Source organism: Hyperoodon ampullatus (assembly GCF_949752795.1).
Source record: "Hyperoodon ampullatus genome assembly, chromosome: 16".
NCBI classification, from domain to species: Eukaryota; Metazoa; Chordata; class Mammalia; order Artiodactyla; family Ziphiidae; genus Hyperoodon; species Hyperoodon ampullatus.
The window spans coordinates 62322987-62342224 of NC_136929.1; the positions used below are offsets into that span (position 1 = coordinate 62322987).

Sequence of the window (19238 nt, forward strand, 5' to 3'; positions counted from 1 at the left end):
TTTCTTCTTCCTTGGTGGAGTCTACACTCCTGGTCTATAGTTCTCAGTTTTGCTTGAATAAAACTCTCTTCTTTATTATAGATTGTTTATAATTGGTATCAACAGAGGATTTTGATAAAGCCCTTAAAGTAAGTATGCTCAACAAGAGAAATTAAAGCACAACATACATTTTTAAATGTTTTTAAATTATGGTAAACAGTTATGCAAGAAGGAAACAAGAACATATAAATATAAGAACAAATAATTATAAATATTAGGAAATATGTAATCATTTAAGTTAAAAACCTAATAGATGATACCCAGAGAGAACTGGAAAACAGTATTCAAGAATTCACCTAGATTGAAACAAAGAATAAAAAATATGAAAGGGGACTTCCCTGGTGGTTCAGTGGGCAAGACTCCACGCTCCCAAGGCAGGGGGGCCAGAGGTCGGGGAACTAGATCCTGCATGCATGCCGCAACTAAGAGTCTGCATGCCACAATTAAGAACTGGCGCAACCTAAATAAATAAATATATTTTTAAAAAATATGAAAGTACAACTAGGTGTTATTGGGGACAGATTGAGAAGTTCTAGAATCTATCTAATTGGAGAGCCAAGAAGGAGGGAATAAGAAAAGCGATATTTGGAGAAATAATAGGTAAAAAATTTCCAGAACTAAAGAAAGTCATGAGTTCTCAGAAGAAAGTGAACCAAGGAGGATAAAAGATAAATCCAGACTTAGTGATATCATAGCAAAACATAAGAATGAAAGAAGAAAAGGTAAGTTATGAAAGTACTAGGGAGAGAGTTAGCACATCTATAAAGGAAAAACAATTAGATGATAGCAGATTTCACATCAGCAATAATAGAGACCAGGAGAAAAAGGAAGAAGGCTGAGGAAATTCTCCCCTCTCTTCCTTCCTCCCTCCCTCCCTTCCTTCCTTCTTCCATCCCTCCTTCCTTCCTCCCTCCCTCCCTCCCTCCTTTATTTGCTAGACAGGTTGATTCTAATGGTCCCATGGAAAAACTAGACAGGAAAATTATGAAAAAGGAAAGCCCCCCCAAACAATAAAACATATTATAAACATGTTTATAATACAATAATTAGACTAGAAAGAATAGGAATTGGATACAAATACACATAAAAATGTTGTATATCATAAAAGCGGCACTTCAAATTGGTATCAAAAATAAAGATTTTCAGTAAATGGTGTTGGAATAGTAAGGAGTTATTTGGGGAAAAAATTAAGTTGGAGGCACACTTTACAAGTAAAATTCAAGATGAACAAAATATTTAAATAGAAAATCAAATCATAAAAGTACTACAAAAATTCTGGTATTTCTTATTAAATAATTGATAAATCTAAGTAGACAAAAGTAAGAAATTTCCTCATGGCACAAGTCACTATAAATACAATCAAAAAGCAAACAAAAAACTGGGGAAAATATTCTTGAAACATATTACAGCTAAAAGACTAATTTCCCTAAAATACAAAAAGTTCCCCAAATCAACACAATGTTAATAGCCTAAATTTTTTAAATGACTAAGGCTATAAATAAAACTGATTCCCGGGCCTCCCTGGTGGCACAGTGGTTGAGAGTCCGCCTGCCGATGCAGGGGATACGGGTTCGTGCCCCGGTCCAGGAGGATCCCATATGCCGCGGAGCGGCTGGGCCCGTGAGCCATGGCCGCTGAGCCTGCGCATCCGGAGCCTGTGCTCCGCAACGGGAGAGGCCACAACAGTGAGAGGCCCGCATACCGCAAAAAAAAAACAACAAAAAACTGATTCCCAAAGGAGGAAATAAAGATGGATCTTAAGCATATGGAAAGGCAACCTTACTCATTAAAGAAATGCTAATTAAACCTGAAATGTCATTTTAAAATCTATCAACTGTGCAATGATCCGTAAGTTTGGTAACACACTGAGCAAGGTAATGTACAAGGAAACAGGCACTTCCATACCCTGTCAGTGGAAGTGTTCATAGGTGTAACCTCTGTGAAGGGCAATTTGACACTATCCAATTACAAGCGGACATACTCTTTGACACAACACTTTGCTGTTCTGGGAATTTAAACTCTCTATATACTACTGTTTGTATATTATGATAGGTACTCAAGATACACTGTTAAGTGATAAAAGGAAGTTGCAAGATAGTATCTACATTATGAAACTTTCTATAAAAAAGAAAAGAAATACACACATACCAAGATATACAGATTTGCTTACACTTTAATGGAATTTCTCAGAAGTATGCACAAGAAGCAGATTGGATTGGTTGACTCTGGGGAGGGGAATTATGTGGCAGAGGTAATGAGATAGCAGAAAGACTATGAAAAGAATGTACCTTTTGAATTTGGAACCATGTGAATATATTACCTATTTTAAAAGTAAATTATAGTAAAAAGTTTAAACTTCAAAGGACTCCAAATTTTAGAACTAATAAGAGAGTTCAGTGAGGTTACAGGATACAACATCAATAGTGTTCCATACACTAGCGGTAGCCAAAATGTAGTAGGAGAAAAATGACCCCATTAATAATGGCAACAGCAACAAAAAAGTTAAGTGGTATCTATATCATGAAGAAGACTACAAAAATACTGAAGAATATTTTAAAAGGCATAAATAGATGGAGAGCTATACTATATTCATGGATGTTAAGACATAATCACAAAGATGTGAATTCCCATAAATTAATCAACAAATGTAATCTCATTCTCATCAAAATCCCAACAGGGTTTTTCATGACACTTTACAAGAGGATGCAAGGATGTATACGTTGAGTAAAAAGCAACAGCAAAGATAATTTTGAAGAAAATGATATGGAGACTAGAGGAAGCTGTGAGGACTAGCCATACCAGATATCAAAAGGTACAATAAAGCCATAGTAACTGACAGAATATCACTGACGCAGAAAGGGAAAACAAAGCCATTGGAAAAGAATGAAGAACCCAGAGACAAGCCCATGTATATAGGAAAACTTGGTCTCCTTAGCTGGGTCTTTGAGGCTATATTCTATGCCTCAACAACAGCATTTTAACTTTTTACCCGTGCTTCATGTAGGCATTAGGTATGACCTACTTACGTATCATCATCATCAGATTTGGGTTCTGGTTGTTCTTCATCTACTTCAATGTCAGAGGCCACTTCTACCTCCCCCTCATCTTCTTTAGGAAGCCACTGTTTTAATGGTCCCACTGTTAAATGACAGAAAGAGAGATTAAAGCATCCCAGCCTATACCTCTCGAGAGGGACATATACCAAAAATCCTATATTGAACATCAACCACAATGGTAAAACCTTTGAATAATTTCCATTAAAACAGAGAATAGACAGGTGACAACTGACACCAAGTATTCTGCATTGTACTGAAGGTAGTAGGCAACACAAGAGAAGAGGAATAAGGATCAGAGATGAAGAGACAAAATAATCCCACTTTGGGAGTAGATGCTTTGATTGCATAGAAAATTTAAGAAAATCTTGTAAAAACTTAAGACTTTCCAACATTATTGCACTACCCTTATTCTTCGCTGTTTTTATACAGTATTTAGTGTATGGTTACGGTTAATCACTGATGTCTGCAAAGAAAACCCAAAGCACACACCCACAACTTTTATCTTTTTTGGTGAGGGGAGGAAGGAGGTGAGGGGGTGAATTAATTGTTGTTATTTAAATGTACTTTTGGGGAATTCCCTGGCGGTCCAGTGGTTAGGACTCCGTGCCTTCACTGCCAAGGGTGTGGGTTCAATCTCTGGTTGGGGAACTAAGACCCTGCAAGCCCCACGGCTCAGCCAAAAAAAAAAAAATCTTGACTCTTGTGATTTCAAATAATGCCCACATACTATTAAATACTTTGCAAACATTAAAAAAAGAATGAGGTAAGCCAGACTCTTAAAAATTAAAATTAAAAAAAAAAATGTACTTTTTTTCTCTTGGGAAAAAAATCAGAATGAAGGTAGTACAAAATTTAATTTCTTTATAGAAAGCAGCATCCCCTCAACAACTCTAAGATTCCAATGATTATGAGATGCACATATTTTATACACCAATAGCAAAGAAAATGTTCCCAATAAAATGACACAATGTTTTCTTAGCCCTTAGAATTTATATTTTATAAATATAAATTACTATAAGAACTCTTTTAGTCCTCCCTAAGCATACATTTTTAATCTTATATCACTCTCATATATTCATAAAAATATAGGTGAAAAAAATTGGATAAGGTATAACTAAAATTCCTCACATTCACAGTATTACTCCTCTGAATTGTTTTTTTTTTAACATATCAAATTTTTTTGGATCCCAATTCAGAGAGACCATAATAAAATAATTCATGAGGCAATCAAGGAATTCTGAATTTTTGAGTCAATGATGTCTGAGATTTTTTTGTTTGTGGTAAAAGAAAAAATAACATAAATTTACCCTCTTAACAATTTCCAAGTGTACAGTACAGTATTGTTAACTCTATGCACATTGTTGTACAGCAGCTCTCTAGAACTGTTTCATCTTGCATGACTGACACTCTACTCCCACTGAAAAACAACTCCCTATATCCCCCTCCCCCCAGCCTCTGGAAATCACCATTATACTTTTTAAGACTTTGACTCCTGTAAATACCTCACCTAAGTGGAATCTTGCAGTATTTATCTTTCAAGACTGGCTTACTTCACTTAGCATAAGGTCCTCAAGGTTCATCTATGTTGTAGCTTGTGACAGAATTTCTTTCTTTTTTTAACACAATAATAATCTATTGTATGTATATACCACATTTTCTTTATCCATTCATCCACTGATGAACATTTAGGTTGCTTCCACATCTTAGCTATTGTGAATAATGGTACATTGAACATGGGTGTGCAAAAACATCTCTTTGAGATCTTGTTTTCAATTTTTTTGTATATATACCCAGAAGAGGGATTGCTGGATCAGGTAGTTCTATTTTAAATTTTTTAAGGAACTGCCATACCATTTTCCATAATGGCTGCACTATTTTACAATTCTACCAATGGTTCATAAGGGTTCCAATTATTCCACATACTTGTTACTTTCTGGGTTGTTTTTTTTTTTTTTATGGTGGCCATCGAATGAGTGTGAGATGATAGCTCTTTGTGTTTTTTTTTTAATTTTTAAAATTTATTTATTATTTTTGGCTGCGTCGGGTCTTCATTGCTGCACGCGGGCTTTCTTTAGTTGTGGCAGCGGGGGCTACTCTTCGTTGTAGTGCTCGGGCTTCTCGTTGCGGTGGCTTCTCTTGTTGTGGAGCACAGGCTCTAGGCGCATGGGCTTCATTAGTTGCGGCACACGGGCTCCAACTGCTCCGTGGCATGTGGGATCTTCCAGGTGCAGGGCTCGAACCCATGTCCCCTGCATTGTCAGGTGGATTCTTAACCACTGCACCACCAGGGAAGCCCCTCTTTGTGGTTTTGATTTAAAGTTACTGATGATTAATGATATTGAGCATCTTTTCATATGCTTGTCAATGATGTCTGTTTTTTTCCCTACAAAATTTCAACCTCGGTGGTGCAATCAAGAACATTGTCGAGACAGATATTCTTAAAAGAATCCACAAAATAACTAAAAGAATTCACAGAGAATTAAAAATGCTGGTTTCTTAAGTTGGCTTTAAAATTATGTAGAGCTAGCCTACTTTCAACTACCACTTTAGGAATTTTGCTAAGTATGTCTACAATAGTTAGCTTTTCCAGAATAATAAACCACCACATAACTTAGTGGCTTAAAACAGTAACCATTTATATAGGTCACAATTCTGCAGTTGGGCGATTTGGGCTGGACTCAGCTAGTTGGCTCTTGCAGTCTCAGCTGGGCCCCTCATGGCATCTGCAGTCACTTGCCTGGCCACCTGGAGGTTGGCTGGTCTAGCATGGCTTCACTTGGGATGGCTTGTCTCTCTGTTCCACACGGTCCCTCATTTTCCAGCAGGGCAACTGGAGCTAGTTGAGAGATGGACAGGATTCCAAAAGAAAGAGCAGAAGCTCCTTAAATACTCAGATTTGCCACACCATCACTTCCGGTGCATTCTACTGGCCTAAGCAAATCACAAGGCCAGTCAAGACTCAAGGGAAGAGGGAAAGAAAAACATTTAATGACAGAGGAGCTACAAAGTCATACTGCAAAAGGCATGGATACAGGGAAGAGTGAAGGACTGTGCTCATGTTTGTAATCTATCATAACATACCTTTCCCACACAAACTGTACAAACATCTGGTTCCTAGGTGTTTAAAGAGTATTTCACTTTAGTCTCCAGGAAAAAAAAAAAATCCCTACCCTCTGTTAGCAAGTGGGATTAAAAATAGGAACTTTCCTCCAAAGGTGGAATTAAGAGCAAAGTGTGGCTTTTTAAATTTTTTTTTATTTTTCGGTAAACTGTTACATGACTGCTCATGAACACACAAGTAGAAATCTCACCACACTTACATTTACCTATTTAAATCAACATATTTCATCCCAAATCATAGCTCATGTTACTTCCTAAAGCACATTAAACAAATGAAATAGATTGATATATCTCATCTATGAGGTATCTGGCTAATTAAAAGCAAGCCAGAGTATTCCTCCTGGTGTGGGAATCTGACAGTTTTTATTTTCCTGTCTTAGGAAGACAATTTTAGGAGGCTCTTATTTTTGTTTAACAGGATAGAAGAAAGAATGAAAGGCTAACTACAGAAATGTAAATCAGCTGTTATCAGGATGTGCAACTATGATGTTACCAAGGCAACTATGTGGCCCGAAAACTTACACTAGAAAAATAGAGGTTACCTTCCCACCAAGGATTCCCTTGGAGTGGTTAAACTATAAACAAAATTACTGACCTGAATTAATTATGCACATGTAAAAAAATACTTCTCTTTGAAAGAGTGTCACTCTTATTAGTTAGATTCATTTAAAAGGATTTTGTAAAGTCTTGCTATTTCAAACTTCTTAAAATTAGCACAAATTAAACATGTGCTTGATAAACCCTCATTTTTATTTATTTTTTTTTAATTTATTTATTTAATTAATTTTTTTTTTTTTGCATTGCGTCTTCATTGCTGCGCGCGGGCTTTCTCTAGTGGCGGAGAGCTGGGGCTACTCTTTGTTACGGTGCATGGGCTTCTCATTACAGTGGCTTCTCTTGTTGTGGAGCATGGGCTCTAGGTGGGCAGGCTTCAGTAGTTGTGGCAATGCAGGCTCAGTAGTTGTGGCGCATGGGCTCACTAGTTGTGGCTCGCGAGTTCTAGAGCGCAGGCTCAGTAGTTGTGGCACACGGGCTTAGTTGCTCCACGGCGTGTGGGATCTTCCCGGACCAGGGCTCAAACCCGTGTCCCCTGCATTGGCAGGCAGATTCTTAACCACTGCACCACCAGGAAAGCCGAAACCCTCATTTTCAAATGGAATTTAGAGCTAGAAACATCAAAGGAATTTATTTTCAAGGAGTTGGATATTTAAGCTAAAGACTGACAAACGATATATGAATCATGCTTAAATGTATGACAACGAATCCTTAAATGCCTTTATAAATTGTGTCTATTACACCTGTAATCAAAGTTATTAAAATTTACACATGCAGAAAGTCTTTACAAAGACTCCATAGAGCTGTAAGAATAATTAGCATTGTAATTTCCTTATCCAACTTGATAACAATACAAATATTGGCAATCCCATGCCTTTACATAAAGTGATAGTAAAAACGTGCTATGGCTGTATTTTCATTCACAAAGACATGGTGACTTACTAAGTTCTGGGCATTATACCAGGTGCTAGGGATGGAGAGGCCGAGTGGGGTGGTGATCAAGACAAAGCTCTCAGAAGCTTATAGTCTAGTGAGGAAGAAAGATATTAAACAGGAAACTAAAGTGAACTTTACTTTTATGATCAGAGAATAGCTGTCTTGTGGGATATTAAGCAGGGAAACCAAACTTAGAGGAATGCAAAGGACACATGCCCTGATGTTTTCTCAGGCATTTAAAACAGTGGTTCCTGGGGGACTTCCTGATGGTCCAGTGTTAAGACTCGGGCTTCCACGGCAGGGAGGTGTTTCAAACCCAAAAAAAACAAAAACAAAAATAAAAAACAGTGGTTCCAGGCTTCCCTGGTGTCGCAGTGGTTAAGAATCCGCCTGCCAATGCAGGGGACATGGGTTCAAGCCCTGGTCCCAGAGGGTCCCACATACCGCGGAGCAGCTGGGCCCGTGTGCCCCAACTACTGAGCCTGAGCTCTAGAGCCCATGAGCCACAACTACTGAGCCCGCGAGCCACAACTACTGATGAAGCCTGCCCACCTAGAGCCCATACTCCACAACAAGAGAAGCCACCGCAAAGAGAAGCCACTGCAATGAGAAGCCCACGCACCACAACAAAGAGTAGCCCCCACTCACCAACTAGAGAAAGCCTGTGTGCAGCAACGAACACCCAATGCAGCCAAAAATAAATAAGTTTATAAAAACAAACAAACAAAAAACCAGTGGTTCCTTGTCAGTGGTACACAGGCAGTAGTTTAATTGAGATCCAGGTTTTTCATAGCAATCACTAAAATTTCAAATAAAATTGCTACTGCATCTTTTTATGACCTGAATTTAAATGATAAACATAATAAGGAAATGTCTTTCATGCATTTAACCAATATTTGAGTGTGAACGAATTTGAGTATGAGACTGAATTAATGTGAAATTGTCAGAGGCAACTAACAGAGAAAAGACAGAGAGACCGTAGACAAACTTGAGGATTTACAGAAAGCTTATTAGAATTTTTTGGATTAAAGGGAAGTATGTCAATCAAGTTACAGGCTCTTCCACTCATTCATTCCAATTGTTAACTGATTAAGAATCTCCTATATTCCAGACACCTTTGTAAAGCCCTGTTTGGCAATATAGCGAAAAGCAGGGAGGGACGGGTATCTGCTGATAAAACATCAGAAATGGCCGGGAGGTTGCATCAGAGTGAAATCTTACAGGAAGAATTACTTTGGCAAAGGGAGGAGTCTTTAGAAAGACTCACCTTTCTAAACTGAGGAAGAAATATTTGCTGATGGAGAAGTGCTAGCAGCCCTGGTGCTGGGAGAGGCCATCCGCTCTTTAAGGCACTTAGAGTCTGCAGAGTCTGGATTTTATCCTGAGGGTATGGGAGAATCTTTTGCAGGATTTAAAAGGATTTTTAGGATTATCTGGCAGGGGTGCAGAGGGAGAGGTAAAGAAAGAAGAGATGACCAGAGACAGGAAGTCAAGCTTGCTACAGGGATAGGAAAGATGGGGTGAGGCCAACAACAGAGTTAGAGGCTGAAAGAGCAGAGAAAGCACAGCTGGGGTGGGAGGGGATGCCTGCACCTTTAGCAGGTTACAAAAGAAAATACCTACATTTTGCTTTGAATGCTACCCTTAGAGGCAAGTTCCTATGCTTAATCCCACTTGTTAGATTAAATTACTCATATATGCCTAATTAAAGCCATCCATTCGAAAATGCAGTAAGTTCATGAATTAATTAATTTGGTATGCAAGATCACATGAAGTTTTCTATGACTCTCTCCAAGAAGCACAGGAACAAACCCAAGAAGACACATCATAGCCACCAGTATGTCACCACTGCAGTGTCCTGAAAGATGGGCGCCCCCCTCCTACCTGGTCTGTGGCCCCAGCCCTTGGCCTCCAGGCCAAGCCAGGCCAGCCCAAAACTTCTTCCCCACCGGCCCCCGGCCCCATCCTTACAGATGATGTTTCTATCCCAGGATAGAAGGGGAGGGAGCAGACATGCAATCACACTGCCGTCTGTGGTTTGAAGGTACTTGAAAGAGAGCCTTGAAGGCAGGGAGGCATTTTCTCTCTCTCTCCCCACTGCACTGCCACCCCTGCCTTGAGTTTTAAGTGTGGCAGCTGAGATAAGTAATAACACCGAAGGACTTCATCTACTCAGGGACTCTGGTCCCTTCTCCGGCGCCTAAATTTTAGTCATACCGTCTTTCTCAGTCTCTCAGGCCTGTGAATCTGCAAGTTCTCCCCACCTGAAATATTCTTTCCTCAATAAAATGCTGTCCATTCTTTAAGACTCACCTTTCACAAAGATTCCCCTTTTCTTGCGCTTCACAAACTGGTAGACTCACTCTTCAGAAACAGTCGGGTACGACTCTTGCATTATTCCCAGTGTTGTTCTTTTTTTTGTGTGTGTGTGGTACGCGGGCCTCTCACTGCTGTGGCCTCTCCCATTGTGGAGCACAGGCTCCGGACGCGCAGGCTCAGCGGCCATGGCTCACGGGCCCAGCCGCTCCGCAGCATGTGGGATCTTCCCGGACCGGGGCACAAACCCGTGTCCCCTGCATCGGCAGGCGGACTCTCAACCACTGCGCCACAAGGGAAGCCCAGTGTTGTTCTTTAACTTTGTAAGCACGCATCCGCCTCCATCACTATTAGGTTTCTAACCAGGCCTCCGCTCCGCCTCAGCCTCGCATCTTCGCAACCCCAGCCCTGAAACCTCGCCCCTGCGCAGGTGTTCTTTGTTTGATACCTGCCTGCCCCAAATGGCTTTGCTCATAGCAGTTTACACCTGCACACACAGTGGAGGACCAAATCCCCACTGTGATAGGAATTCCCTCGAACTTTAGAAAGTAATGGTTGGTTTCCCTTAAAGTCAATAGCAGCATAATCTTGCTAAACATTGGAGGCAAGAAAAACCCAAATCCAAAAAAACTATGTTAAGATGTATTTTACGGCCCACAGGATGGTAATTTGAGTCTGCTGAAGAGCTGTCAGAATAAACGGACTCTGTGAGGTAGCACTAAGCACTAGCTCATCACCTACAAAGCCACTGGTCCTTCCTACCTAACTTTTCATCACTTGTCAACCCATCACATTACAGAAAATGACCCTACTTTTCTCAGAAGTTCAAGTCTTTTGTTAATGGTATTTGGAACAGGCTTGGACAAAGCAAATCAGCTTCTGAAAAGGCTTAGACACCCTCCCAATTCTCTCTCCAGGCTATTTTTATCCCCATTCTGCATTTACACCTCTGACAAAATTCCACAGGGGACTACGTTCTTAAAAGTAAACTACATACCAAATTCTCCATCGTTGGCAGAAAATGAGCTACTTGTTAGATGTGCTGCTGTCAAAACGCTCATTAAAGTTCCCGGCGTTTCAAGCCGCCACTGTTTCCTGTTTTCTGGAATGCCTTCAATCACCATCACTCGGCCGTCTGAAAAGGAGCCTGGATTATTGAAACTAAAAATGCTTCTTCATTTGAGTTTTTATAAAATCACAGAATGTGAGATCCTTGGAGGTCACCTCATCCCACCCCTCATTTTATTAGCAAGGAAGCTGAGATACAGAAAAGTTTAGTGACAATATTATCATGTACTGTTGGGCAGGAGAGTCATTTTCTGCCCTGTAAACTGGCTGTTTTGGTGTGTTGACATTTCTATTCTATTTATTTTAAAATTAGGTTTCCCCTCTTACTGTCTCATTGGCTTAGGACGGATTAAATTGTATTATGTTTGCAAGCCCTTTCTTGTAAATTTGATGATATGCAATATATTTTGTAATAGTATGAATATGGGTCAATTCACACACTTCTAATTACTAATCTCAGCGATATACTTACAGACTTCAACTTATAAGATGGGTATAAATTTTAGCTCTCCCCCAGCCCCATGTTATCAAGAAAAACATAGGAAATAAGCAATGAAGATCTCCACCACCTGTAAGATCACACCCAGATATTGCTGGGAGTCTCTGCTAAGGCAAGACTATGCCAGAAGCCCAAATGAAAATGGAAAAATTTAGGTTGAAAATATCATCATACCCTAAACACTGCTAACATGGAAATAGCACTTTGGTTTGCCAAGCAAGTTAATATGTATCTTTGCACTGACTCTCTAAATCTTGTGGGACAGCTAATATTTCAGTTCTGATGTTACTGAGGAAAAAACGACCCTCTAAGAAACTGCAAGGGAGTTATTAGGCTAGCACTGGAAGGCAAATGAAGCCACCCGTCCCTCCTTGGGAGGCAGGTGGGAACCTGGATCTTTCTTCCTTTACATTCTCATCGCTACAGTGGCCAATTGTCTAGAATAATTAGTAGGCAAGTCTCTGCAGAGGTAGGGGAGAAACCAAAACAAAATCTTTGGAAGGCATTTAATACAAATCTATCGGGATTGTACTGAAAACTGAGAACTGTCAAGTCAGGGTGAGCACTAGCATTTGGGGTGAACACACCTGCCTTTGGGGCCTCGCTCTCCTCTTGCTGACAATTTATGCCACTGATGTCAGCTTCACCCTCAGGCACAGTGGAGCAGGTGGAGGTGACCTCGGCCGCGGCCATCATTTGCAGCAGAGTCTGAGGAGACCCAGCATCCCACTGTCTCCTGTCCTCTGCAGCGGCAGCATCTGGAATGAACAACCCTGGGTATAAGGAAATAACTCGTTGATCTCAAAGCAGTCAAAGTGTGACTAACTGCAAGAAATAGTTCTTAGGAAACCTGGAGTCCATCAGCTGGTACCTTCAAAAGGAGAGAAATCACCACCCTCAATCTAATACAGACTGCTATGGACCGAATGTTTGCATCCCCCCCCGAATTCATACACTGAAACTTAATGCCCAGTGTGATGGTATTAGGAGGAGGGGCTGTGGAGAGGTCATTAGGTCATGAGGGTGGAGCCTCATGAATAGGATTAATGCTCCTATGAAACAGACCTCAGAGAGCTCCCTCATCTTTTCCGCTAAGTGAGGACACAGCAAAAAGATGGAATCGGGCCGTCACCAGACCCTGAATCTGCCAGCATCATGATCTTGGACTTTCCAGCCTCCAGAACTGTGCAAAATAAATGTTGTTTATAAGTCTCCCAGATTATGGTATTTTGTTACAGTGGCCTGAATGGACTAAGACATAGATAGATCATAACTTATAAGACTGAAATTATAAACAGGTTTAAAATTGTTTCACTTTTATTATTAACATGTGACTGACTAGCCAACGTATTTAACGCTAAAGAAATATTAACGGCATGGATGGACAAATTCTTGAGGCATTTATGTGAACTTTAGTCAGGTTCCACAGAAATGCAACTGTTCCATTACCTTAATTTAAAAAATAACTTGTGTTATCATTTTCTTTATTTATTAGTATGCTTCATTATAAGAACTCTGGAGATCAGATAAGTAGAAGAAGGAAACAAAAATTACCACAATCCCACTCTCCAGAGACTTAAAATTTCAAAATTTCCTTCTCGCATATAGTTTCTGCTTCGTTTTGAAACAAAAAATGGACCAAATATTACACACCCTTTTATAACTTGTTCTTTTCAATTAGCATCATACCATATCTGTATTATTAAATATTGTTCTACACCACCATTTTAAAGAAAACATGGTATTCTGTTTCATGGATATATTATAACTTAACTAATTCTTTTTTGCTGGATTTTTAGATTGCTAGAATTTTTTACTATTATAGACAACACTTTAATGAACTCATTTGTAGTTAATTTTTTTGACATTTATGATTATTTTCCCTAGGTAAACTACTGAAAATGACAATTCTAGGGGCTAGCATTATAATATTTTCTTTACCAAAGGCTTTCATTGTTAAAGCTGAATCTATTACTAATTTATTCTGTGATTTTTTTCCTGTATATTTTGAATAGCTAATTCTTCCCTAGCCAAAAAAAAAATACTCAGCTATATTTTCTTTCACTTTATTTTCTGACATATAACTTCATTTTTTTACATATAAACTCTTTGATTTTATTTTGGAATTTATTTGTTGTATCATTATATAGGGTCTGATTTCACAATTTCCCCCAAATTGTTAACCAGTTGGTCCTAGGGCATTTATTTGAGTAATTCTTTCTTTTCCCATTGACTTATGATGTGACTTTTAGCATATGCTAAATTATGAAACATACTAGAGTTTGTTTCTAAACTTTCTCTTTTTTCATTACTTTTTTTATTGTGGTGCTAGTATCACATTGTTTTAATGACTATAATTTATATAATACAGTTTGATATTTGGAAGGGCAAGTGCCCCTCAATGCTCTTCTTTTCTAAATTTTTTGGCTAGTTAAGAATCTCCAGGATCTCCTCACACCAGAAAAAAATCCTATTGTGCTTTTGATTGAAATTGCCAAAAATCCATATATTTATTTGGAATGAATATTTCCAATATATAACAGTGTTATTTCTCTACATTTATTCAAATAATCTTTAAATACCTCAGTAAGGTTTTATAGTTTCCTTCATATGCTCTGCACGACTCTTGTAAAGTTAATTCCCAAGTTATATGTACACACACACACACACACACATACACTCTCACACATATTTGCTGTTGTTACTATAAATGAAATCTAAAGACCAACTGGGGAAACTATTTGCAATACGTATTTCAGGCAAAGGTCCAATTTAAATGAGTCTTATAAAGAAAAAAACAAACATGCCATTTTCAGTAGAAAAATGGATAAAGGATGTGAGCACATAATTCACAAGAGAAATACAGATGTCAATAAACATATGGGAAATTGTTCAGCCTGAATAGTAATTATGGGAGCCCAGTTTAAATTAAGAGACCATTTTCAGCATCAAACTAATGAAGTGTTTTTTTTAAAAAATCTTAAAAAAAGCAGCCATGTCTTTTGAGACTTATAATTCACTCTCTTCTCTTCCCAGAGAACTCACGCAAAGAATAACCTTTGATTTGATTCTTTTCGCTGGAATTGCTTACACTGAGGCCACTCAGGGCCCTTGATAACCAAACCCTGTGGGCTGTTACTCAGCCTGCCTCGCTTGGTCTTTCTCTTCCAGTTGATACTGCCAAGCCCTGAGGCTCCTTCCAGAACCTTCTCTCCTTCTTTGGCTTCACTCTCTTCTGATTCTCCCAAAACTTGTTTAAACAATACAAGCGCCTGTCCTAAGCTCCATTTCCTTCTCACTCCAGTCCCTGTGCCTAGGGGTTTTCCAACACCATCAAGGTTGAAATACTGTTCATATGCTAAGGAAGCCCTGATTTGCCCCAGAGCTTTGGTCTTACTCAGCTAGCACCTTCTAAACACCTCCAGCTGATGCTCAGAAAGACCTAAACTCAATATGTTACAAATTTAAACCATTACATTATCTCTACTGACCTCCCTCTGCGTGACGCATGCACCTGTTTGGCTGGTGATAGCCTTGTCCATCTGAATTAGAAGACTGGGACCCTCTTCTCTTCCTCAGTTCCCCACACTCAGCAGTTCACACCTGGTGTCTATTGTCACTGCCCTGCCCTGCCCTGTGTGCCTGTCAATTCCCACCTGGACCAGTCTCCTGCCCTCGGTCCTGCCCCTCCATGCATCCTTCACATGGCAGCCAGCATGATCTTTCTCCATCACGAATAACATTTAATTCCCTTTGATTGAAAGTCATCACACAGGATAAAGCCCAAGCTCCCTGGAATGCCAAGCTCTGTAGGAGAGGTACCCCCCTGACTCTCCAACCAGCTGGCACTCGAACAATGATTAGTACTGGGGCTCAGAAAGCATGTTTTGTGCTTCCTTTCTTTGGCTCATGACAATTCTGTGATTCTGAGGGCAGACCCAGGTTTCATTCATCTCTGAGGTCCCTCCCACCTAGCACAGTCTGGCAGAAGGGAGATTCTCCACAAGATGCCTGCTGAATTGAATAAAGATTTTTCCAGGTAGAAATGAGGCAAAGTGTATGATTCCAGGAAGAGGAAACTGAGGCGAGCCAGGGTGTGTGAATGCTCACATAATTAAAATGAAAATGATCGCTCTATTTCAAGCATTATCAAAGCAGAGAATAAAGATTTTTCCAGGTAGAAATGAGGCAAAGTGTATGATTCCAGGAAGAGGAAACTGAGGCGAGCCAGGGTGTGTGAATGCTCACATAGCTGCAAGGGAAGATGGGGCTCCAGCAGGCTGTGTGGATCCCATCATCTGCGGAAAGAGAGGGGGGGTGACGGGGCAGGAAAGTGGGGGTCACCACAGGATCACACCACGCAGTGTTAAATGTGATACTATGTGCAACAGACTGTATCCTACAGGCATTATCAAAACAAAATTTGAGTAGGATAATAATATGACAAGATGACTGTAGCAATTACTTAGAGAATGAAGGGGAAATACTAGAGAAAGGGAGGATGCATAGGAGACTAAAGCAATTCAGTGAGGGGAAGGGAAAGGGAAAATTAAGGGAAGAGCATATATTAAATTAAGCACCTAATATATCAATTTTCACTTTAGTCCTCACAATAAGCCTGTGTGGCAAGTACTAGTCTCCTCACTCTTAAGAGGAAACTGAGATTCAGAGATCTGAAGTAACTTGTGAAAGGGCACAGAATCAGAAAGTGGCAGCACCCGCTGGGATTCGAACTCCGTACGGTATCCAAAGCCCACGTGTTTCCTACCACACACACCGCTGAGACAGGACAGGGGAGAGGGAATGAAAGAGGAGAAGACGCAGGGACATCTCAGAGTAGAAACCACCAGGCATGACAGCAGGACTGTCGGCCTGGTGAGGGCATCACCGGAAATAAAGGCTCCCTGGGAAGAAAGGGCTCAGAAGCTGGATTGTACACACGCCGAGTCTGAGATCTAGTGGGACTTGTCTATGGAGCCATCCAGCAGATCCTGAGAAAGATGGGTGAGTGTGGACCGGGAGAAGCGGAAGCTGAGGGGGCAGGTGAAACAGCCCCAGGAGATGGTGTGGGGCAGAGAGGAGGGTGGGTCTCAGGGGTGTGACCTCTGGGGTGGGCAGAGTCGGGCCAGGTCTCCGTCGGGTTCAGGGTGAGGTGGGAGGCAGGGGACAGTCAAATCACGGGAGGCAAGTGAGGAGGAGAGAATTCGAGATGATTGCCAATAAAATGGTTCCTTCTCATCTGCAGCTTTGAAGGGACACATACCTGCTTCCCGGCAACAGAGTTTTTCAAATGCTTTGTCTGTATAATCTTCATGCTCCTTTATACATTTATACCCCTTAACGCCGTCCTCAGAGGTCAAAGTTTCATTCAGTATATCCATTGCCTAAAGCAATTTCATGGTGTTTCATGAGAAATAAGCCACATTTGGGGGGAAAAAAGTTTGAAAATTATTTCATGTTCCCAGTAACAACATTTACCAAGGTATGCAGTAAGTACTCAATGTATGTTTATTACATGAATCGGTAGGGTTTTAAAACTAGAACTGTGTTGGAACACGATAGAAGCAGGAATGTGTTCGTTTCTTCTCCCTGTCAACAGTGATAAGCACTGATCGCGTGGCAGCTAATCGGATGTAGATTTCCTGCCTTCAATCTTATTCTCCTGCAGTTCCATTCTAAGGAACTTTCAAGGTTAGCTCATCTATGCCCTGCTTTAAGCTTTAACATTCCCAGTCAGGTCCCTGAAACTGCTCCTAATATTCCATAATTAAAATGAAAATGATCGCTCTATTTCAAGCATTATCAAAGCAGAGAATAACAAAGGATGAACAAACTGGTAGATAAAACTGTTTGGAGTCCATTCTTTTTTCTAGCAGGCCAACTTCGGTGCCTCACTTCACAGAAGCACCGTGGATGGACCAGCCCTCAGGTTCCAACCCAGACCCAGGTCCCCAGAGCTGCTTCCTCGGGTACTCACAGCTCCGGGACACTTAGAGGCCTAGTGATTACAAGTGAGCACTAACTACCACCTCTCTACTGAAGTCTTTGTAGCAAAAGGCTAATGAAAATCTCAAAAATAGGTGGAGCACAGAGGGTTTTTAGGGCCGTGAAAATACTCTGTATGATTCTATAAGGATGGATACATGTCGTTACACATTTGTCAAAACCCAGAGAATGAGTGAACCCTAAGGTAACCTATGTACTTTGGGTGATTATGATGTGTCAGTGTAGGTTCATCAATTGTAACGAATGTTCCACTCTGGTGAGGGATTTTGATGGTAGGGAAGGCTGCATGCATCGGGGGATGGGGGCAGGAGCTGCATGGGAAATCTCTGTACCTTCTGCTAAATTTTGCCATGAACCTAAAACTACCCTAAAACATGAAGTCTATTAAAAAAAAAAAAAAAAGAATCCTTCACCACATGCACACACACAAATCTGAAAGAAATAACATTAAAAAAGTTTTAAGCCAATAAAAAAACATGAAAGGAAGAAATTGAGTATATAATTAATATATATATATAGGTATATACATATTCATACTTAACTTTTGGTAATTTAAAAGGCAAACTTGGAGAAGGTGAAACAGAAACACAAATCGGTTAATTCTGATATTTGTTAGCAGCTCTGGTAAAAAATGGGATTTTAAAAAGATGTTGAAATCAAGTAATAAAATGAGGTTTGAGTTTACTGCATTCATGCATTTATTGCTGTTTCAATTCAAGCCCAAGTGCATAATTGAGATTTACCCAAAGACCAGTACAAAGTTATCAGTACCAATCAAGATGTAAAATAAATGTGCATGGTTTCAGGATAACTGCTCATTTACATATTTTTTAGATGAGTGTATTAGTTGTTGACTATATATTAAATCTTCTATTTTAATCTGGCTATAATATAAAAGTTACTATTATGAGGAAAATAGCCCCTTTATAATAGAACAATAAATTAAAATGGAATAATCCATCTATAGGAATAATCTCAAGTTTAAAAAGAATAGAAGGATAAAAAATATTTTGGTAGACTTGTCTGAACACCAGACATCCTTCTAGGAAGACTTTAGAAAATTCTCCCTACCTTCTATGGGAAAAGTTCATGAAACATGCTATTAAGACACTCATTTTCTCATCCCTACTAATAGAATTTTACTTAATGGCATACCTCTTCCTCTTGGAGGGTGTCTCCATCAGAAATACATTTGTCGAAATTAATTTCAAACTTTATCCCTCTCTAGAAGCAAGAAAAAAAATCTGTTTCTCATTCCAATAAAAACCTTAAAATTACAACTCCCAATTTGACATTACAGATACTTAAAACCATTAGTCTAACATCACAAAATAAGGCAATTCCATAAAATAGTAGGGGGTGAAATCGTAGAGGCAACCCAGATTGCAAGGTGCAGATCCCCAGCCAGATTTTTTAAATGAAAATTTAAGACAAAATGTTTATTACCTTAGCTTTATGCTTTTGTTCCGGAATTTTACTTTCCTTTGTGTTCTGAAGTCCAATTTGTTTCAAGTCTCTTTCAATATCCTGAAAATTCAGAGAAAAATTAAAATCTAGCATTTAATATTGATCAAACAATTATATTTTCACAACCCCCCTGAATTCACAGCAGGGTCTGTTTACGTTATTTGATTTCTTGAATG

At 39.7% G+C, this 19238-nt stretch overlaps 1 protein-coding gene across 1 annotated transcript in view; it reads right to left on the reverse strand.

Moving 5' to 3' along the window:
• NEK5 (NIMA related kinase 5) overlaps positions 1-19238 on the reverse strand; it is a gene marked incomplete at its 3' end in the record, with an annotated part of 62282 nt that overhangs the window by 4006 nt on the left and 39038 nt on the right. Inside the window, exons 17-22 of the mRNA XM_079721585.1 lie at positions 19042-19122; positions 18751-18819; positions 16853-16973; positions 12237-12362; positions 11020-11157; positions 3066-3177 (exon numbers count right to left, since the gene is read on the reverse strand). Coding sequence (XP_079577711.1) covers positions 3066-3177; positions 11020-11157; positions 12237-12362; positions 16853-16973; positions 18751-18819; positions 19042-19122 — 647 coding nt within the window. The remainder of the gene's footprint in view (positions 1-3065; positions 3178-11019; positions 11158-12236; positions 12363-16852; positions 16974-18750; positions 18820-19041; positions 19123-19238) is intronic.